Source organism: Psittacula echo, assembly GCF_963264785.1.
Source record: "Psittacula echo genome assembly, chromosome: 5".
NCBI lineage: Eukaryota > Metazoa > Chordata > Aves > Psittaciformes > Psittacidae > Psittacula > Psittacula echo.
Window position 1 is genome coordinate 3,512,184 of NC_137739.1, and position 23,770 is coordinate 3,535,953.

The 23,770-nt window shown below is 47.2% G+C and overlaps 1 protein-coding gene across 1 annotated transcript; it reads left to right on the forward strand.

The window, feature by feature from the left end:
* The first annotated feature begins 20,038 nt into the window (after positions 1-20,038).
* ATP5MF (ATP synthase membrane subunit f) lies at positions 20,039-23,765 on the forward strand. Its single transcript, XM_080617842.1, has 4 exons — positions 20,039-21,045; positions 21,141-21,248; positions 22,077-22,193; positions 22,546-23,765. Exons 1-4 carry the CDS (start codon positions 20,823-20,825, stop codon positions 22,572-22,574), a joined length of 477 nt encoding a protein of 158 aa, XP_080473968.1. The 5' UTR covers positions 20,039-20,822; the 3' UTR covers positions 22,575-23,765.
* The last annotated feature ends 5 nt before the right edge of the window (positions 23,766-23,770 follow it).

Consider the following 23,770-nt stretch of genomic DNA (forward strand, 5'->3'; position numbering starts at 1 on the left):
AAGGAAAGGAGACAGCTCCTATCAGCTTGCTGATGATACCTCTTCTTCTGGCAACCTGTCCCTTTGCAGTGGAAAAGAAATGGATGGGGCTAGAGAGCAGAGCTTTTGTTAAGGTTTTCATATGATCTAATATTGCAGGAACCGTATGATTTTCAATTGACTCTCCTCAGATTTAAGGAAGAAGTCAGAAACTAGGTTCCTACATTGTCACAGTGTATAAATAGCCCCGAAGGAGGCATAACAGGAGCTCGCTAAGGTTTTACCCAGTACAGAAAATGATGTACCATGGACTCAAATAATTTTATAAAGAAGCCATAGGATTTTACCTAGCTACTCGTGCAACAAGCTCATCAGCTTCTATGTAATGTAGGTGTAATGAGAGCTATCCGTGCTTCAGGTGGATCACAAAACTCACCCTAGAGCCAAAATGGCTCTTTCCATTCTCTGAAGAGACAATTCTTTCCTTCTAACTTGAAATTTGCTATCACAGATCTGATTGTCTGCTTGGAAAAAAAAGGAAGAAGTGGCACATTAACTTGCAGAGAGAAGAGAGGAGCTAAATCTGAGACCTCTTATCTGCATCTTCTCGATGCCTAAGTGCTGGATAATTGGAATTGCTCTCTGAGCCATAAATGCTGTTTTGCTCAGATGTTACTAACCTCATGTAGTCTTCTCCTTTCTGCTTTTCTAGCCCAGCAAAACCCTGGTTCTAGGAACTCAGAACATACATAAAATCTGACCTTTGAATGGAGAGACATCCTACAGAAACAGCAGGAGATTTGTGATTTGCAAAATGGGAAACTCACTCTCTCTGGACTCAGAAACTGTTCAGAAGCAAAGCATCACTCAGCCAAGCCATATGGACCTGCTTTCCCTTAGCTAAGATGCTTGACAACCATAGCTCAAACCGTCCCAGCCAAAGGGCTTCCTATCACCAGGCAGGTCTTTAGGAGTGATGTGTCACGTAGTCATGTTATTGTTAATAGCAGTTGAGGAAACTGAGGCTACCTGCTGTGGTCCTCCTTGTCTTGTGTTGGTTCTGCATGTTTCGGATTGGATCTGGAGTCCACCTGCTAAAACCTGTATGAGTTCATGAAGAGGAATAACCATTAGCAACTGCTGATATTCAAGACAAGACAGATTTGCCCATGGGCATCTCGTTTAGGTACTGCCTGGAGGGGAACGAGTGAGGATTCAGCAATTCTGAACATCAGCTTACATATTTAGGCACCTCGTATCAAATGCCTTATAAATAATAGCAAAAAGGTCATTTGGCAGAGCAAAAGGAGGAGATGAGAACAGCTGAATCTGTTCTTTACCACTGAGTCACCAAGGGACGTGGAGCGAGTCACCTTATTTCTCCATGATTCAAATAGTCCCTCGTAAAATGAGGCCAACAGAAAAGCAGGTACAGCACTTTCTGTAGCGCCCTGGCTTGCACCTGGGTCACGCAGGAGTTTTCAGTGCAGAAGAAAGGCCTGCAGAGAGACATCAATGTTTGCTAACCCATGCTTTATAATGCTCTGGCATCTGGAAGGGCAGAGCAGGATCATTATTGGCCCCCATTCCCCTTATTAAGAGGAAATTAAAAATAGGAAGCGGTTATAATCATCAGTTTGGACACCATTCCAGTGGCATCATTCTCAACATGCTGTTGGGATTATAACGCAATAGCAAAGTGAATGTCAACCTACAATTCCTTTTCGCACTGCAGCACAAGTGTGAGCAAATATCTCCTGCTCCCTCCTTCCCTGGCATCCACTTCCCAATATGGCTATCTCCCTCTTTCTGAGGCCCATTGTAACACTAACAAAGGCAGCCAAGTGGCATTGTTAACATCCAAATGATGGAAGGGGACATGGAAAAACAACCCAACAGCATCTCTAGAGATGAAAACAATCAGCTTGCACCATTCCAGAGGGGAAGAGAAGAATTCCTCAGATAAAGGTTTATCAGTGTCCCTGTCTCCTGCTCTAACGTGCTGCTGCCCACTCTGAGCTCGCTGGTTTTGCTCCGCACAAGGAAGAGGGAACCCGCCTTTGGAAACTGCTAACCTTTTCCTGCATGGAAAACCAAAGGGACACACTTTGTTTGGGAAAGGCTTGCGCTGCGATTCATAATAAGCCGTCATTGACGTGACAAACCTTGTTATTGACTTGGAGCCAAATCTTGAGGTCCTTGCCTGAAGGATGAGAAGGATTTGACCCCAGGACTGTTATTAGCCTTGACATCAGCAGCTCCTGACATGGGATAGTTTTCCAGTGAACTTGCTTGAGAACGTTTAGAAATGTCAAGTGCCCGAGCCACGAGGACGCAAGAACGAGAAGGTGTCAGGTTCACCCAATTGAATGGGAGAATTCCAGCCCTCCCCCTGCTCCCATTGGTGATGGCAGTGCTGCTGGCAATGGATGTGAGCCTTACGCTGCGCTATCAGACCTCCTGTCAGCCCAGGCACCTTTTATCAGCACAGCCCATGGGGGAGATCCCTGCTAAGTAAGAGCAATGGGAATCCTACACAGAGACCCACAACAGCACTTTTTCAGCACTGATTGCGTTGTGACGGATGGAGCTTACAGCAAATGTGCTCCAAAAGAGGATGGACACTGTGTTAGGAGGACAAGAGTCTGCCTACAGGTTCTGGTTGTGGTGCAGTAATATTTTGCCAAAGGGTACCTGCTAACGTGGCACACTAACTGACAGCTTTGCGGGTAGGGAAGGAGAAGGGCAGAGGAGACTAAAGAAGTCTACTTCTACTGAAGAAGTACTACAGGTAGTTGTGGGTATAGTGATCCCCATACATTTACTTCACAGAGGCAAGACTTCAGTGCTTCATCTCTAGCAGAGGAGAAGCTATGTGTGAGTTGAAATCTCTGGTCAAACTCTTTCTCCATGCTGGGAACAGCTACAGCACCCTCACTAACACTTGCAAAACCATGGTTTAAACCAAACTTTCTCAACAACCTTTTCCATTCTGCATTATCTTCACTATGTTCAGTGCTGCCAACTTTACTTGGGAACATATCCACACCTGAATTACACAGTAAACCTTACTTCTGTGCTCATAAACTCAAGTCACCCCCCTGGCTGCTGACACTAGTCAAGGTCTAACAGGATCTACCATGCCTCCGAAAGACTTATACCATGAAGTTGCCATTCTCGAGTTATACTCACATTGTTTCATGCAGCTAAAATCAGTTCCATTAACAATAATGATAAGGGGTCATAAACCACATTGATCACATCCACCCATCTACTTGCCATCTCTCCACGGTTTCCATAAACCTTGAGAGCACCACTTGTTAGTGTGCTGCAGGACCTCATCCAAAATGCTCTAAGATCCCTACATTTATCATGGAGGATTCACCTTCCCTTCCATTAGGGAAAACAAAAGCTTGAAATTCAAGGGGAGGGCTGAAATCTCCCTGGCTGATTGGCTGGAAGATGCCTCCTCACCCACACATCCTGCTCACCAACATCCCCAAATACTGTTGAGCAAGCTGAAAACAATTGTGTTGGAGGGGCTGCTAATACCCTATCGGTTTCACATTCTTAGGAGAGCTCCCAGCCCACCGATCCGCTGTCCTATATCAGGCAACGAGCCTTCAGCTGGAAACTTTACCCTGGCTCTACCTATTGTCCAACGTTTTCCTTCCTGCCAGATGATTGGGATTGCGCCCGTTGTTAATTTTACACCTGCTGTTTGTGAATATCCCTGGGTGACCTTTCCGACAACAGCGAGCGCGAGGGGATTTCTTGGTGGAGATGCACATACATGCATGCAGGAGCACATGGAAAGGGAACAGGAAGGGGCCTCCCGATGAATGATGAGGGATTAAAATAGCTCCTGCTGGGGCCATAGTGGGATGTCGGAGAGCAGGAACGACGAAGCGGATGTTTAAAACAGGGTGAAGTGTCGGTCTAAGCACAGAGGGCAAAATAGTGTTACCGGATCCCTTCCTCTTTCCAGCTCTCTCCTTGTGCCCACTTGGCTGAGCAATGCCACCCCCAGAGCTTCTTACAGAAGAAGAATGTCTCTCTCTGAGATGCTGAAGGCAAGGTCTGGAACGTCTGAAAACCTTTTCGTTTGGGAATCTGAAAGGAATATCTGCCCTATGGCCCCATGATCTCTTCCTTACCTTGGTGCAACTGACCTTAATGGCATCTCGGGAAGGTATTAATCACCCCAAGAGGGATGTGCCAGTACAGCATGAACAGGAAAAGCCATTGGCTCTGCAGTCCTGAATTCTAGCTGGTCTGAGGAAGTCACAGGTGCTCAGATATCACTGTGACCAGCTTTAATACTCAGATTAGGTTAAACAGATCTCACCCACATTAGAACTGCTGCATTAAGAGCACTCTGGTTATTAAAAATTATTTATGGGGGTGGATGAGAAGAGAAACTGGCCATGGGCCGTAGCCAGGTCACCTCGTCATTTCCTACAGCAAGCTGGTATTTGGCTGGAGAAAGTGGAGCTAGTATACAAGTAGGAGCAGGAGATGGCACATTTCCCTCCGAGGGAACACTAAATATTGGATAAATATCTCAACACAGTGGTGGATGTCTGCTGAGTGGTAGCAGATGTCTGGGGACAGGCAAGCCTGACCCTGGTGGAGGAGAAATCACTGATGTGGATATCAACATGATTCTGTGTGTACGGCGCTCAGCTGCAGGCCTCCATCCTTCCTGGTACAGCAGTGATCAGTGTGCCAAGCAATCCCTCTCTCTCAGCAATCTCAGCCTTGGGTGCCATGGTTTAGTGTGAGGGGTCCCTGCCCATGGCAGGGGGGTTGGAACTGGATGAGCTTAAGGTCCTTTCCAACCCTAACTATTCTATGATTCTATGATTCTATGATACATCCTTTCACCAGAGAATGGCTCAGGAACCGATTCTGTCTAGAGATGATGGGGTAAATCTTTCTGGTTACACAGCTCCTCCGTTCTCTAACCTGGCCAAGCAGAGCTCAGATGGAAAAAGCCTTCTCAGATCTGAACCTCAGGTCCCAACCAAGCTGGAAGAACCGGGAGCAACAGCCCCCAGATCCTCTATCTTGTCACTGAAGGATGAGGGGGCCCCATGCTGGTTTAGATGCCACCTTGCAAGTGAGGTACGCACACATCAAAACTAATGGTCAGCCCAGCTGAGAGCTGGCCACTTCCCAACCTGAAGAACGACGTTCTGACAATTCCCACTGTAGTTTTAACCCCAGAAGACGTTGCTCACATCTCCTCCTGATCAAGTGCTGAAGACAAGACCGTTCCTGCAGAAAGCCTGCCTGCAAGTGCCAGCTGAATAATCTCAACAGAGAGAAGATGTCGAAAGAAAGCATGTCCCTGACTAATCACTCAGCAATGGTGTTCTTGCGATTCCTTCTTCTGAGACTTTCAGGCCCTGCAAGAGCATTTCTAAGTGCTCTTGGCCAGAAACTCATTCAAATGCACAGACAGCTGCACACAGGATGATGCACCGTGGGCAGGGTTGGAATGGGGCTCTGTCACAGACCTCCAAACCTTCCTGGAAACCAGGGGAACAATAGCTGTTATTCCCCCCCAAAACCGATCCCTCAGCTCAGTGAAAGGCGAGATTGAAGATCAGGGATGGCAGATGAGCTTCTCTCTGCAGCCTCATCAATATGCTAACAGCCATCTGCATCTCTGGAGTCAGTTCTGTCCTTGGCCAACTCAGTTTAGAAAAGGTCTTGTTTTTCTTGGGCTGGTTTTATTTACAGCTGCTTGACCGAGGCAGAGAGTTCACCAGCAGCTGAATGCAACCCAGGCTCTCCCCAGTGTAAGTTCTCCAGTGAAACATCTGGTTAAAAGGCAAGGTCAAACAGGCCTGAAACGGGAGAGGGCCACAGACTCTTTCCATAGATATGCAGCCAGCTGGGAAAAGAACAGGCTTTTCTGGGTATGTTTGAGTATTTGGCTGGGAAAAGAAAGGAAGAAAAAGAGAGAAAGAAACAGATACTGCAAAAAAGCCAGGGATTGAGAGGCTGCCTCTTTTACCGGTTAAAAATCAAGACCACCCTCGTTGCCACATGAATTGCTGAGTCTTATTTAGCAGGAATTCTAGTTGTTCCCAAACAGACAGAAGGTCTCTTCACAGCCCTCATTTATGCATATTTAGCAGTGTGTATGTATATATATATATGAATTTATTCCCCACTATTCTGTAATTAACTCAGATACACATCTCAGGCAGAAGATCTTCTTCCCGCTCTGTCCTTTCTCTTACTTACCTCTCACAGCTGCACTAGAGTTGGAAGGATAGAGACCTGACCTGCAGCACACTGCAGACCTTGATCTCACCATTGCCTTAGGGCAAGGACCACCCAGTTGCTCTGTGTTCCTACAGCACCTTGCACTACTGGTGCCCAAGTCGATGTCTGGTTGCAATAATGACACGAATAACAACATTGTTTGTGAACAAGAGCTGCTGAGAATCAAAGAAACCATTCAGGAGCCGAAAGAATGAATCCTTCCACACAGCCCCAGGGAATGTTCACAGTAATCTAACATTCAGGTTTTCCTTGCCTTTACAAAAAGCCTCATTCCTCAGAATAAGAAAGTCCCATGTGAACTGTGTGACCAACCAAGCACACAGAACACCTACCAAGAGAGAAAGCTTATCATGGAGACACAATGGGAACTGTTTGGCGAACTAGGATTGATTCAGGGACAAAAAAACAGCAAAAAAGACTAGATTCACATTACAGTGATTCTACAGCACAAGCTGAGCATCTGTAGTAACACTAATCCTTAGTAATGATGTTCAGAGAGAAACAAGTGAAGAATAGTTGTCTGAGCATGGGACCAAGCACTTTCTGAGCTCTCATGCTTCCTCCTTTAGGGACCTTCACTAAGTCTCTCAACCTTTTTGTGCTCGAGCATCCTCCTCTGAAAGGATAAGGACAATAGCAGCCATTCACCTACTTCTACTGGGTAATGAATGATTCAGATACTCTCATCGACCTCTTCAAGTCCTACACACAATATCTGATGTGTCATGCAGCAGTTCACATCAGCCAGAAAGCTATCATCTCTTAATGGGACTGAGTTTCAAGGGTGATGGACAGGAAGGACCTGGCCTCTGAAACTTTTTCCTCTGGCATCTCCGTCCAAGCTGCTTTGGAGAAGGATCCACTTTCCTGTGGGGGGAAGTACAGTGGGAGAGGGTACAGCTTGTGCTGAGTGCGTGGCTGCCGCTGCGCCGGCTCATGCTGGAATCCGGACGTCAGGGACAGAAGCATCTTTTGAGGCACAGCACATCAGTGCTGCCTTCATGCACCAGAAATAAAGGACTCCAAATCCAAACCTGGAAGCAAACCAAAACTACCAGAAGACCATCGTACTTCTCATGTGCGTAATCTGATTCCTAATTTGCATGCATTGCTCGTGTATGTTAATCCCAGCTTTCCAGAGGATGCTGTGCCATCCCTGATCCTATCATCAGACGGACTACATCTGCCCAAATGAAAGCCACAGTTCCACTCTACTCGCACCAAGTCACTGGATGCAGCTATTACCCAGGTCCCTGCCTTGTGCAGTCCTTGGTTTTAATGCAGAGGTTTTCTTCCACAAGCCCATCACTTGTCCCTTTCAGTCACTCTTCAGGCTGCCTGGACATGAGCAAGTTCCAATCTGGAGTCATTGTGCTCCAGGAAACACAATCTGCACTTCCAAGCACTGGCTAGTGTTTGCCTGGCTTGGAGCACAGATCCTGTGCAAAACCCCACACAGACTAGCCAGTTATTCATAATAGTCTGTAAAGGGCACATCTGGACTGGGACTCGGACATGTTTGGGAGTGCAAATGCAGGCCATTGCTCACTGGAACACAAACGTCACCTTCCAAAACTCCTTTGCAATCCTATTAAAAGCTGACCATAGAACTCTGCAGTTTTCTGCACCCCTCATTCTGTAGGTAGCATCCAGTGAAAAGAGATGTTTGCTCCAACCCTCTGGTGTCTGTAGATAGTACTGGAGGGATAAAATTCAACTTGGTCCTATGCTTTTCCCAGAAAGTCTGGGGGACCAACCCAAACCCATTCCTTCCCCTAAATAACAAACAACAAGAAGCAGACAATCTCACCCCTATTCCTGAATTAGTGACTCCTAAAATGGAACCAGTGTTAGGAAAAGGTGTGTTTTCAGGCCCTCAGACTTAGATTTGCTAGGACAAACTGAATAGGTTGCAGGAAGGTAAACCTGATTCAGAGCACCAAGCGTGCACACGCTGGAACCCATTCTAGAAACTGGGCTTGAGAAGCAACATGGTAAAATATTTTGTCCTAACATAAAGGGTCAAATAGTTCCCTGCTGCCTCTAAGTATTTACCTCCTCATAGGTGGATTCAGGTCATTCCCATCCTCTACTAGGCAAAAGGGCTTCTTTGTTGAAGTTGTACCAGAGTGAAGTTTGTCAAGGTGTCCCCTCTCTCTGCTGTCAGAAGGGATTGAACCACAATGAGAAACTGTCTGGGACTTAGGAGGTTTTTCTTCCTCCTCCTTTAAGCAGAAGAGGTTTGGTTAAATCAGTAAAACTGTTCATTTCTCTGGCATTCCTTAACTTTGTTTTTGTTACTTCTAGCCAGCTTGAAACATCCTTTCCTAAGTAACATTCACTACTAACCTGCTGCTTCCCTGCCCCCAGGCAATAGAAACACCTCAGTTGGATCTGGTATTGACCGGGGAGCAGCCATGAACCCATCCATCCTTGCTTGCCTGCAAAGAACTCCTGCTGTGCTCTGCTGCTGGGAGGTGATGTCCTCCAGTACCGCATCCCAGCTGGGAAAGGTCCCTGCCCTGCTCCCCACAGCTCTCATTTAGGAATCACCGTCTCTGAGTGGAGGACAGGGAATCCTGTGGGTACACCTTCATCACCTCCCCATACCCACGGTTTAGGGGTGCTCACTGAAAGCATCTGCTGTGGCTGGGCAGCTACCTAAGCACTTTGAATGCAAGCTCAGTTGCACTTCCACAGGCTGGGGTCACACTCCTGGATCACCAACCCTGAGGGCAAAATCCTGCACCAGGGAAATGGTCCTTAAAGCGTGTTCCCTCTCTAGTTATACACAGCAGGGATAAGTAAGGCCTCATCTATAACCACCTAAAACCATCACATGATTCATGCTCGCACAGCACAACAGCTGAGCACGCTGCAGGATACACAGCAACATACATTGGAGATGCACCATTACACACTTCCCCATTGCAAGCCCTGTTGAAATGCTGCCATCAAATTATTTCAACTGATCAAAGCAGGGGAAAAAATGGAATATTAAAGCCCCAGATAACAAATTAATAAGAATAAAAGCATGTAGGTGAGAATTAAGAAGGCATTAACATTCTGATGGCATCTGCTGCCTAAATTAAACTACAGGGAAAAAAAAAAATGAGTTCAGCTGACGCTCAGGATCAGGACAAATAGTTCTCAAATGGAAATTACAGTTTTGAAAATGATGCACCAAAAAAGGATCCAATTTAGGACATTTCTGATTTGTGAAGTTCTTTCTCCAGGTGGGGATCTCAGGCTTGACTGGAGGGCTGGCAACATGATTGGCAAGAAGCTGGAGTTGCTCAGTTCCTGCATCCCCCAGCAGGACCAAACTGGCCCATAGCCAGGCTGGGCCAAGTGTCTCGTCACCTCTCTGGTCCCTCCGGGGCTCTGTCCCCTTTTGGGATTAGCCCATGTGGATATGGGGTGTAAAGCGTGTTTCATTCATATAGACACCAACATGGACTAGGAGGAGGACTTACGCCTGGATTTTCAAAGGAGCTCGGTGTTAAATTATGTGGATAACTGCATCCGTAATTTACATGAGCAGTTACTGTGACAACTAATAGTGAACGTCATAAGTAGCCAGTTGAGCATGTAATAACCGGAGTTATATGCACCCTCATGTCTCTTTGGCACACCGAATTCGGTGTGCATACACATTTTGCATGCCCCAAAGGATTTCTAGCTCAGCAAAGAGCCTTAATTTCACAACACAAGCCTGATCTCAGTAGCTGAGCACAGCACAGACACCTTATGCAATGCAAAGAGCTGGCACAAACTCCACGGCCCCGGTTGGACTGGATCCTCAGACAGTTAATTAATTTTTACTGCTCCTTTGTGAACCGTAAATTACCCTTCATTTCCTAGATTTCTGTCCCATTTTTCACCTGCCTTTCTCTAGTGAAGCAGTAAAAAGGGATGAGTGCCAATAATGGGCTCTCGTTGTGATAAAAGCAGTCACGACTCGCTCGCACTTTGAACGACGCTTTGCTTATGACCAGAATACAAAGGCAGTTGGGTTTCAAGAAACTGTCCAGAGATAATGACTTTTCCTGGAGATGGGAGGATAGGAGGAATGTTTTAAAACAAGAGGGACAAGGGGAGTGCCTGCTTTTGCAGGACAAACCCAACTCAGTTCCTCTCCTGCAGAGGGTTAAACCCAAGACACATAATCTTCACTCGGAGACCAAGTGCATCAGTATTGCCTGCATAGAGTGAAGGGAAACTGCTTACAATGCTGAACTGCTAACAGCCTCCCCTCCTCGCTCAGACAGGAAAGAAGAGCCTCTCTCCAACAAAGAGTGACCTTCAGACCACACACACATGCCAGAGTCTTTAGAGAGCAGCCCCTGAGCAATTGGTGCTGGAGCTAAGATGAGCGGCTTCTTTTCAATATGGCCGTGACCCTGCTCAAAGACTAAAGCTGCTGATGCTGTTGAATCCAAATAGCAACATCCTGCCAAGGAAAGACCTTATATACCAGTATATAACAAACCTGCCAAGACATGGTTCCAGTGTATGTTCTTTGCTGATGCCACTGTTATCCAAGCCTGCTACCTTCAGCCACAGGAAGCAGCTGTAGGGAAGAGATCATAACACACCTGAGATGAACTTTGTACAGGGCAGCTTCAGCATGGGGAGAATGCCTTCACCCTTGTGTCAGGACACCAGTATTTGCATTAAATCAGTGAATAACAAAAGGGTATTACTGGAATCTTCATGTGGTTGCATCTACTAAATGCCCCTTGAAAGGCCATGGCTTCAAGAACATATGGAATATCTCCGGGTCCATGCCATTGGGATGCTGCAGGAATGAGAACACAGCATTTCTGGGTGCATTTATGGGGCCTTCAGCGTATTAACTACTTCCATTGCAAAACACCACATTCCTCAGCTCTGATGGAGCCTCTTTAATCCGAGCTGCAGATTCCTGAGTTGAAATCCCTGCCAGATAACTGTGCACAGTGAGTTAATGGCCACAAAACCTGAGCTTCTCTTGCCTCAAGTCATTTACCCGTAGCATCAATGACGTTATCATGTTCAGCCCGTATTTACTACAGCTACAAACTGATTCAGAGAAACCTGGAGTACAGGATTAATCATTACTCTTGGGACGTTGAAAATGGATACCAGAACGGACTTCCAAATTAGGTATCTAAAAGTCCTGCATGTCCCAGGAGAACCCTATTACATCTCCCTACTTGTTCTAATGGAATCTATAGTACATGAGCAAGGCTTTGCCTCCCACAAGCCCTCCCCGCATTAATTAGCCCCAGCTCAGATTGCTGCTTTCTGTAATGGCTGGAGAACCACTTTCTTCAGGCTACTGGGATGTAAAGAGGAAATGCCTCTTGCAGAATGCAAGTCAACCACAGCCAGTGGGTCTGGGCCATGGTGGAGGGATACAGAAATGGCTTCTTCTTCTCTTTTTTTTTGCCTCAGAAATAGAACTCACTAAAAATAGCAGTTCCTCAGGAACAAGACTGCCTGAAAATAGCTGTTTCTCAGGAGCAGGGCTGGCTGCTTCTGAAAGAAGTAGCTATTAACGTATAATTGTCCCTGAGGCTGGTTTCTGAGAAAATGCTGTACATACAGAGGGCTGTAAAGAGATATGTTCACAGGCGGGAGACATAGGCACCCCTCTCTTGTCAGAGGTCCTGTAAACTCCAGTAGCTCACATGAGTGCTTTTGGATCACTGATCTTAGGCACAGTTAGACCCACCACAGCACTGGGCAGTATTTTCCTCTGTGCTGGTTAAAGCAGCACTCTGGAATCCTCTTACTGTCTAGACCAGTAAATGATAAAGCCTCTATCAGCTCTAACCAAACCGACATTGGTTCTTCTCCCAGGACTGATAAAGCCAGAGCCAGCTCTGAAACTCCAGCACTCTCTTTCCATAGAAGATCCAAGAACTTTGTTAAATGGCAGGTTGTGCAATCTACTTCCAATTTCCTGCTCTACTCAGCACTTAAGAGTTTTTGCACACAGATGCTACAGGGCAATAAATCTTCTGAAGAATGGCCCTACATTTCTCCCACTATGGTGTTGCCTTGCAATGAGGAAAGACAAATTGCCTGTGATATTGGATGATTGGTTGGTTATTCCCTAAAATGTCTCACTCATCCCTCTCATCTCACTATGGGTTCAACAGCTCATTACTTGTGTCTTCTTTTTCCTTCCTGGCACAGCCAATGTCTTACAGAGAGGCCATTCTTCTCCCCCTAAGGAAAACTCCAGCTTGCCAAAAGAAGCAGAGATTATAAAAGATCCAAAAGAGGTGAATTTAAAGCGACAGCTTTAAGGGAAGGGTAGTGCAAAGGGGGCTTTGGCTGACTAATGCCACCATTTCAATCCCACACCACCAGCAGCCTCTGCTGAGAGCATCCTTGGATCCCAAAGGACTGAGCCATCACTGGATGGAAATCTACAGACTGTTTCTTCCAGGCTCTGCTTTAAGTGCTCCTTCAAGTCATATCTCTCCTCTGTTCCGCAGTGGTCTGACGCTTCAGCAGTCTGATAACAGCAGAAGCAGCTTTCTGGAGGAAGGCTGAAGTTCCAGCCACTGAGTAGTCCAAGGCAAGTCTTTTAGCTTAAGAAATTACTTCCTTTTTTCCAGACCAAATTCCAGCAAAACGAATTGCACTCTGCTTTCAATTACAGCAGGCTGCCATTTTCCCTATGGAACCCATCCTTAGTTCTGTGAACAGGCTTCATTTTAACCTTGTTTGCTTAGGAGGGAGGACCAGAGAAGCTGCAGAGGCTGATTTTACATATAAACTTGTAAAATACAAACTATATGGTGCCAGAACTTTGGTGCCTGACCTGGTGCCAGGCAAAACTACAGCAGGTTTACATCCCTCTGCCACAGAGCCATGACATCCAGCCACACTGCCAGCTGATCTTTCCCTTCCCTATTGAGAGGTGGTATTGTTGTATAATCTGTATGTATGTATAACTGTATATATAAAGGCAAAGTTACACCAAATACAGATATACCCATCTATTCCTTGCCTTTTATTTTGTTAAAGTTTCCAAAACTGCCTTGGGACCCTCAAATCAAATAGCCCATGAAAGACAGAGTGCTTGGCAACGCTGCCGCCTGATAGCAGCAGGGTGAGGAGCCTTTGCAGCTCAGATCAGTCTGATGAAACAAGCACTTTGCAGCAGCCATCACACAGCACTCATTAAAAAATACTCTACATTTGTGTAGCATTTATCATCCAAGGAGCCCATCGTGTTTTACAAAGTGTAATTAATTAAACTTTACAACTCCCCTCGGAGAGGGATGAGGAAAACGGAGAGCTGCCTTAATCCATCACCGAACTGCAGCAGACACTGGGGGAGAGGAAAGCAGCTGTTCAGCAGCATGGAGCAGCACTAGGACAAGAAGTGACTCCAGGCAAAGTCACCCAGGGAACGTACCGGCACCTTGTGTTTGCCTGAACTGCGCACTTCCACTATAGGTTAAATCCCAACTCTTGCCTATAAGAGGGTGATTTTTCTCCCCTTTCCCAGGTTTAAATCGGAGACACCTAACAGTACAGTGTGCTATGTACTGAATCCCAGCAGTGCTACACACCAGGGGCAGAACCTCCCAGAACCGAGGGAGACAGAAGATATAAAACCATACAGCTACAAACTGCATCTCACAGTACCGGAATGCTGTGCAAGCTGGTGCTTAAAGTGGAGGGAGAGTAAAGTCCCCTTAATCCTTTGCTTACTTCCCTCTCCCCTCCCCATCAGTAAATCCACACCTGTTAAAGGTCACCCTGAAATGAAATACATGTGAATGCTTCCTGCTGCAGCTTGGCTCCCCTCTCCCAGTCCCCTGCGGTCCTTCCCACTTCGTGCTGCACAGCAGGAGAGGGAAGGGGGGTACCCACGTGTGCCCTGTTGGAATGTCAGAGTGGCATGGCTGAAATCCCACTGGACTCTTAGCTGATCTTTAGACAGGAATCTCTTTCTCACCCTGGCTTTAAGCTCAGTTCTTGCCAAGCGTATAGGATAACATGGCCTCTGATTAGACATATCTGTTGTGCTGCTTTCACTACCTTGCAAGAAACTAGAGTTTCATCTGGTGCAAAGTGGGGAGGGAGTGCAAAGCTTCACTATTTGTAAGTGAAGTATGACAACAAAACCCACAGAGGTATATGTAGGGAGAGAACGATGCAAACAAACACATGTGCATCCATGCTGCACCACGGAGAAGCACTGCGAGAAGGGAGAACAGATGGAGGAGCAGGTATCTTACCAACTCACCCACCAACCAGTCACACACAGCCATGAATCCTGAAACGGTGACTGCATCTATGGGTTGGAGAAGGAGGCATGGTCTAACTCTGGATGTGCAAATACCAAACTGGAAGGCCAGTTCTTACTACATACATAGTGAGAAGCAATTCACTGCCGGGACCTGAGCTATGGCTCTCCCATTGCAGCCCTACAAATCTCCTGATTCTTTTGTGGCTTCTAAGATGCTTAGTTCACCTGCTGGTAAAAAGAAGAGAATGAGGTTTAAAGGAAACAGCAGTGTTTCTTGGATCCTAAGCACTTCCTTCCATCTGGTACCTTCTTGCTGTCACAGGTTAAGTGACTGCAGCCATCAGGAAGAAAGAGAAAGCCTGGGATACTGGCATACCAGCCCCCCCAGAAGTGCTCAGTGGGGAGATGCACTGGGTGGAACTGGAGACTGGCAGTGCTCTGAGATCTGCAGGAAGCAACATCAATGGGTGCCATAGGGCTGTGGGAGTGATAACATCCCAAACCCACCAGTGCCTTTGGTCACGTCAGACTCACGTCAGCGACTGAGCTTCTTCCAAGATACGAGGTACAGAGGGAGAACATCCATCAACTGCTTCAGCTGGGAAGGTCAGACAGACAATATCCACGCAAGGCTGTGAAAGTGCTGATTATTTTCATCAGATGTAAATGGGGGAAGAGAGGAAAAGTACAGGAATTTGTACTTCTTTTCTCTGCAGAGACCTTAGAGCAGTTTCCAGCACCTGAATAGGCCAACAAGAAGGCTGGAGAGGGACTTTTTACAATGGCATGTGACAGGACAAAGGGGAATGGCTTTAAACTGTCAGAAGGGAGACTGAGATTAAATATAAGGATGTTCTTCCGTGTGAGGGTGCTGAGGCGCTGGCACAGGGTGCCCAGAGAAGCTGTGGCTGCCCCATCCCTGGCAGTGTTCAAGGCCAGGTTGGACACAGGGGCTTGGAGCAAGCTGCTCTAGTGGAAGGTGTCCCTGCCTGTGGCAGGGGTTGGAGCTGGATGAGCTTTAAGATCCCTTCCAACCCAAACCATTCTATGATACTGATTGTGTTGGAGGACCTGACAGTGGATTCAGAGAGGGTAACAAGGTGATAGAACCCTCCTGCCAGGACATTGACACTTAACCAGACACATTGATAAGATGGGATTCATCACACCAATCTTCCCCATGCTCATGAAGGCAGATCTGCTTGCACAGATGGAAGGTGTGTCCAGCCCTGCCCTTTTGGATTGATACCACCATGGCCCTCCCAATGGGTGCATGTTTTTCCTCTTTAGCATGCAGAAAGCGATTTTTCCTGGTCCCTGGGTTTATTTCCATGTTTGTCTATGGGAAGCAGCAGTGTCAGGTACAGCTATCGCTGCGGCGGGTTTATCTTAGTGCAAATTCCTGCTTTGGGTTTGCAAGTGTTTTAATGAACGTGAATTATTTTAGTACACTTTACTACTGATAGCATGTAATTACCTCCCCACAGGTATATATTTAGCTAACCAGCAGGCTGATCAAAGACCTACACAATAAGGGACTTCCGCAACTGATGCTGCATGCAAGCAAAGGGCAGCAAGATGGGACCAAAGGAGGAAAGAGGAATCTCTCTTTCCCAGTCCTAAACAAGGGCTCAAATTTCTCCACTTGAAAAGATAGTCATAACATTCACTTACATACATTCTCAGAGGAGCATGAAGATGCATCAACACTAGTGCTGTGAAGGAGAAAAGAACTGTGTCCAAGCTAAACTACTAATCACTGGGAAGTGATCTGCTTTGGTAAAGTGCTTTGAGGTTGACTAAGGAAAATGGCTCAGTAATAACACAGAGCAAGCAATTCGCTTACAGTCATAGGTTAATTCTCTCAACTGCTTTTGCTGGGTCAAGCCTGAGGTGTTATTATCTACACAAGGCAATTCACCATTTTGCCAAGGCCATGGAAGAGATTCCAAACTCCACCCCCCTTTCTCATCCTGTTCAACTCAGGAATCTGGTTTCTACCACAAGCACAACATTAGATGAATGAGGTTGAGACCTTTGCTGAGCAGCTGCCCAGCTCTCACCACATCCCACTGTTCATACAAGCAAACAATAACTGGATCAAGCTACCTGGGACCAGAACTCTTCTCCAAATGACTGGTTGATGCAACATGCATCTCATCATTGAGCTTCTGGCAGTGCTGGTAGCCCACGATTTCTCTTTCTCCTTGATGGCTGCAGCCACTTAGCTTATGCTGGTTGGAAGACACCAGATTGAAATAAGGGTTTAGGAGCCAAGAAGCATCCTGTGCCGAACTGTTTCAGAACCTATCTGTCCACTCGCGTAGGTTTGATCCTCTATTAAAAGCACTGAGTGCTTTGTCATCAGTTTCAGTGGGTGCAGGATCAGGTGGGTAAATCCTCATCTCTTGACCTTCCTGAAGGCCACTCTGTGCTGCTTTACACACCTATGGGCACTGTGTCTGCATATTAAGCTCAATAGGAGTGAACAGTGTGCGGCTGCAGCAAAGAAAGGCAACAGGATGCTGTGGAAGCATCACCAGCAGAGACAGAGAAGTCATCATCCCACTCTACTTGGAACTTGTCAGGCCACACCTGGGATACTGGGTTCAGTTTTGGTCCCTGCAATGCAAAAAGGATGTGGGCAGGGTGGAGAGGGTCAGGGAAGGGCCGCAAAGATTATCCAAGGACTGGGAAGCCACACAAGGAAAAACTGACAGAGCTGGGCTTGCTCAGCCCAGTGAAAAGAAGGCTCAGGGGAGACCTTATCAACATACTGCAGTATTATAGAGTGGCTTCAAAGAAGACAGAGGCTCCTTTTTACAAGGAGTCCCATGGAAAAGATGTGCGGCAATGGGCACAAGTTACTGCTGGGGAGATTCGGATTGGACTCAAGAGGAAAATATGTCCCGACGAGAACAATCAGTGAATGGGATAATCTCCCCAGGGAAGTGGTGGATTCCCAAACACTGGATTCTGTTAAGATTCAGCTGGACAGGGTGCTGAGACATCTAGTCTAGATCATGCTTTGCCAAGAAAGGTTGGACAAGATGATCCTTGAGGTCCCTTCCCACCTGATGTTCTACGATTACTGTGTTATCACTGACCACCAGGCCCAGGTGAGACCCTGAGTTTCCAAAGGGTGGCACACAGAACAGAAGAGATGATCCCAGCCTCCTCACAGTCTGAGAGACCTTGTGCTCCGCTTCTTACTTCTCCTTTACTTCACCTTTTCAGCAACTTTAATGAAGTGTTACTTAACTTTTCAGGCCACAGCTGTGGGTCGAAAGCTCCAATGTCAAGGGTTAGGGTTGCTACCGGAAAAAGGAAACCTCTTTTGTACCCATTGACGTCTGTTGCAAACACTCCGGGTTTCTGACTGACGTAGTCCCTATTATTTCTATGCCATTACATGTAAACTTCACAGCATTTTCTAGAGGGGTCTTCAGTAAGCTGAAAACCTCAGGGCAACACTCCATTAGGCTTTTAGTTTTATAGGTTGGGTTAAACCTGCTTGCAATCAGTAGGTTGAACTGCATGCCTTTATTTAGGGTAGCTGAAGAAGACATTAAGTCTATTTTCACCCACAATGCAAAATTGCTCAAGTACCTGAAGGCTCTGGGAGGACAGTTTTGGGCAGGATATTAAAAGGAAAGAAGGTTATGTGTGCCTGAACAATACAGTTCAGGTGGAGGAGGAGACAGAAAGACAGCACATTGAAACAGGCAGGGAACAGAAACTTCAAAGAGCCTCAACAATCCTTGATATAAAACCTGGAGTGAATACAAGAAAACAGAGGGATTTGGGGTCACACTGCTGCCTGGAGCAGGTCTGGAGCTATAAGTATGGAAACTGGCTCTCACTTGCGTGATTCCTTCTGTGTTCAGAAAAGAAGGGCCGTGAGCATTCTTGTAAGCAAACAGAATTACACCAGAAATGCCTTTCTTCATCAGTCCTCCTCCTCCCCCATCTGTTTCAACCAACAGGACCCTGCATTTTGGCCAGCAGCACAGGTCAAAGGGAGGAAACGTGTGCTGTGAAACCTCCCACCCATCCAAACCATAAACTCTTCCTGCTTGGTGAAGGATTAAGATGGCACAAAGACAACAGCACTATTCCTCTCTTACTCTACCAGAGCAGAACAAGGCCAAGGGTTGGGTCAGTGCTGTCTCTGCTTGCATGGGAGATGTTCCCTTGTTACTGACTTCCATTCCTGCCCTAACAAAGCAAATGCCTCCAGAGCTTGCTATAAGCACTCTGAGGAACTTGATGTGCTATTCTGCTCTGCAGGGAACTCCTGAAAATGAGGCACCCACCACTGGCTTTCTTCCTGCAGGTGAATTAATCTGCCTTGCATGAGTGATCCCATTTAAAACAATAGGTTGCCTTGCAAGAACGAGGGAAGCAAGTCTGAAGCATGCTTTTATGCAAGGAGTATAAAAAGGCCACATAGTTCATGAGGGGACACTTGGCAACAAAATGACAGTTACCTGTAAAGTGAAATAATAACGGATAAATTTTTAATAAGGGTATTTTTAACTCATTTAACAAGGACTAAATTTGGAACCCTTTCTTCAAGGGATCAGGCACACCGTTCTTCCCTAATCCTCCTTTCTAATAACAAGGAAAAGAAAAGAAAACAGGCAGTAATGTATTCCTTCTGCTTTTATTTTTAACGTTATGCTATGGGAGAGCGCTATTCCATGTAAATAAATGAATCTCCATAAACAAGCAGGTGAAATAGACCAGCCTCTGAGTAAGACGCGTTACAGAGTACCTCAACTCATGTAATACCAGGTAATACAAACCCCACGCAGGGATACTGCAGTGACAGGAAGAATGAATGTGGAATAAGACTTTATGACCTAAGGGAAGTTAAAGCCGCAAAGAACCAGTTTATGTAGGAGCTCTTGTGGGCTGCGTTCAGCGTCCTTGCTTTAGTTTTCATCACCTCCGATCCGTCCCAACAGCTCTATGTGCGATGGGGACTTAATATGCAGGCACTATGGGGTCCTGGCTGCGCTGTCAGACACAGCGGTGGATGGCTGCTCCCCATTCACTGCCGTATCACTTTGCTGCCGGGGTCCAGCACCGTAAGGAAGACCTGACTCTGCTGTGAACCTGGATGATACCATGTGCAACCTCTAGAGGTCAGGCTCATGGAGAGCATCCCTCCTGCAGCTCCGTTCTGCTACATGCGGGTGACACCTGCTGGAGTCCTCATCCCCGTCCCGCCACCAACGCTGCTCTATCCGGGGGCCTGCCTGCGCTAAATCCCATAGAAAGACACTTGGGAATATGAAATAACTCCTGGTGGCTCTTTCCTATTGCAGGGAGGCAAAAGATGGCTTTATCTGCACGTTACCTCTTCCACCACTCTGGTTACGCAGGTTTACCTCCATCGCATACCGATGCCTTTGACATCCTTCCTGAGGAGCTGTGGTAAAATGCAGCATATTCCCATAGGGAAAAGCCCTGAGTGGGCACTGAAATGGAACCACAGGGTACCTTATTCATCTGCCACCTAATCCCTATGAAAAATACAGCTGAACATTCCAATTCTCTCACCCAGGAAGACTGCAGGAGAAGGGGTGACCCCTGAAAGAGGTCTGAGAAGCCCTCACCTCTTACATTGAAATATGATAGCAAACCTAAACGCATGTTGCAGTATATCCTACCTATGGATGCACATTTACAGGGCTAAGAGTTGCAACTTGTTCAGAACTGGAGAAAAATCATTTGTGGGACACCAGCAGCCCCCAAAAACCAATGATGAAGCCTTGTGATGATGCTGATGAAAAAATGGTGGGGTTTTCTCTCTCTGCTGTTTCCTCACAAGCTGCAGCATTAACACCCGACACTCACAGGGATGCTGGCACCTTCTACCTGCAGAGTACGCCCTGCATAAGGTGTAAGGAAGCAGCTCTTCCGTGTGAGGGTGCTGAGGCGCTGGCACAGGGTGCCCAGAGAAGCTGTGGCTGCCCCATCCCTGGCAGTGTTCAAGGCCAGGTTGGACACAGGGGCTTGGAGCAACCTGCTCTAGTGGAAGGGGTCTCTGCCCGTGGCAGGGGTTGGAGCTGGATGAGCTTTAAGGTCCTTTCCAACCCAAACCATTCCATGATTCCATAACTGCTGTTGCCACTGAGGAGACCGGGCAGGGCAGGAAAACCCTCATGGAGACCCCAGCACAGCGACAGGCCGCCATGCTGCCAGGACCCCACATGCCCACCGATGGAAGCAGCATGTGCCACCCGCATTGAGGAACCGACCCCGCGGTGAGGAGATGGGACGGGACAAGGCGACACCACCGCGGCCATCAGCTCCTCAGGGGGCCTGTCCTCAGCGGGACGACGGAGAGCACATGGGGAGGACGGACCCCCCCAACATGGCGCCAGCCCTGCTCCACCCGCCCCAACATCCGGGTTCCGCCCGACCTTCTTCCCGTCAGCCTCAGCGCGGCGCTTCCCGGCTGTCCCCGCACAGCGGCAAGATGGCGCAGCCGCCGGGTGAGTGCGGCGGGGCCCCAAGGTGACCGCGGCTCCTTCCCTCCCTCCCTGCCGTCCCCTCTGACCGGCTGTGTCTGTCTCTTTATGTGCTGCAGTGCTTCTCAAAGACATGAAGCTGCTGGACGTGAAGCTGGGCCAACTGCCCAGCTGGCTGGCCATGAGGGACTTCACCCCCGGCGGCATCCTGGGGGCCATACGAAGAGGTGAGGGGGAGCTGAGAGGAGCTATCCTGCTACCTGTTACCCCGGGGACAGTGAGGGGTGCAGATCCCTTCTCCTACCGGGGCTAAGGCACATCGGTGCATAAGCATCGCTGGGTGCTGGATGTGGAGGGGTATCGGTACTATCGGGCTGATTCGAGGTGATTTTTGCTTTGTCAGAACAGCATCTCCTTTAGCATCGTGTTTTTTCCATCGGTAGATTTGTTTCTTGTCTGGGCTTTATTTACCAGAGGCTTGGTTTTGGTATTCCTTCTTGTGTAAGTTTTGACCATTGCCCTTTGCTGCAGATTGTATCTGTGCTCTGTAGATTGTATGCTATGGCATTCAGGTAGATTGAGAATCATAGAATAGATAAGGTTGGAAAGGGCCTTAAAATCATCCAGTTCCAACCCCCCTGCCATGGGCAGGGACACCTCACACTAAACCATGGCACCCAAGGCTCTGTCCAACCTGGCCTTGAACACCGGCAGAGATGGAGCATTCACAACCTCCCTGGGCAACCCATTCCAGTGCCTCACCACCCTCACAGTAAAGAATTTCTTCCTTATATCCAATCTAAACTTCCCCTGTTTCAGTTTGAACCCGTTACCCCTTGTTCTGTCACTACAGTCCCTGATGAAAAGTCCATCCCCAGCATCCTTATAGCCCCCCTTCAGATACTGGAAGGTTGCTGTGAGGTCTCCACACAGCCTTCTCGTCTCTGAGACCCTCAGATGTTCCTTAGAAACCATTTATCCAAGTTGTGTGAAACCAGGCTGGTTTCAGACACTGACCAGTGTGTAACTCCTCTGACAACGTTCTTCCTCCCCAGGTTACAACAGATACTACAATAAATACATCGATGTGAGGAAAGGGGGCCTGGGTGGCATCTCCATGGTGCTTGCTGGTTATGTTGTTATCAGCTACATCTGGAGCTACAGCCACCTGAGTAAGTAAAAGCAATGTGGCTGTATGTGTATAGTGTGGCTTGGGAGGTTGCTTGGGGCAATAAAAACAATCTGCTGCTGCTATGGATGGCTGTGCACACCACTGCTGCTTGAATCCCAGCCTGTGAGCAAGCAGGCTTCATTTAACCACAAAATGCTTGAATATTTACTTACTTATCAGATGGTCAATGTTTTCTTGGTGATGTAGCTCTTGTTGCCTGTCTGAGCTGATGGTGCTTAGAAATTGCATGCTCAGATCTGTCCTTAGAGTGCTTTCTTTGCTGTAATTTCAGGTGTGGTGTGTATTTCTGGTGACTTCAGTAAAACTAACTTGCTTTGTTTTGCATGCTGCAGAGCATGAGCGCCGCAGGAAGTACCACTGAGGTGTGGCTTTCAGGAAGTGAAGGTACAGCTCTGGAACAGACCTGGCTACTGAACAGTTACCCTGACAGAAGACATCAGAACTATTCATACTAACATCTGTACTATTATGACCAATAATAAAGTGCAGACACTTTACACATGTACTGAGCTGACACTCTCGTAACTGACTTGTTCATTGTACTGTGCAAGTGAGGTTTTGGCTTCTCAGTTTCATCCCTAAAATCTAAGGGTTGGGAAAGCATTTGCTGCTTAGGCTGCGTTAGGAACTGGGGAAACCGTGACACTTAATCCGTGTTTAACTGTTGGATAAAAGTAAAAAGCATTGGATTGCTTCTTAATAGCCATTAGGTACAGGCTGGACAAGTAGCTGAAAGGATGCATTTTGATTTGAAAGAACAGTATCTGAGCTTTAGGTGGCTTGGTGGTGTGGCCATGTGTTTCTGATCCTCAGTCAGGCTGTCACCTGGGGACTGCAGAGGTATTTGGGCAGTTTCCAGATGGTTTAGCTTTAAAGAGGCCTGCAGCTCCCATTCTGTCACTGGGATTCTGCTTCTTGCCTCTGATAACCTGGTATTTCTATTAAAACCTTGCTTTCATTGCTAAAAGAAGCTGGAGGGCTCTTCTGAATGTGTATAAGCTTATATTAAACGGAAAACTTTCCTGCTTGACTTCAAGGCAGCGCTGGGAAGTTTTAACAAGAGACAATGTTCATAAGTGCAGCGTAAAGGAGCATCTGAGGGTTTGGTCCCATTCAGCAAGCACATCCTGCCACAACTCTACCTGCCGGTGCTTGTAGCTGCAGGTGCAACCTGCAGCATGCTTTTCTGAACAGGAGGGAGAGGGAAAACCACTTCTTAAGGGATGTGAACAATCTCTGAAGAGCTATGGTGGTAACAGGAAGGCTTTCAGGTTTGGGAAGCATCTGTTCAGATAGGGAAGACCACAAACTCAACTAGATGAGGAAGGTGACCAGGTACCAAAGTGTTTTGCTCCTTTTCCATATGTCCAGTTCCACACAGGTAACACATAGTTCAACCACTGTTCAGCCTCTGCAGGCACCGTGTCTTATGAGAAGCATCCAATGGTCTGTCACAAAACATCCGTTCTGACTAACTCTCCACAGTGAAATAACAGCAGTCACTCAAAGTGCTCTGGTCACTTCATCCAGGCTTATTGCCATGTTCTCACAAGAAAA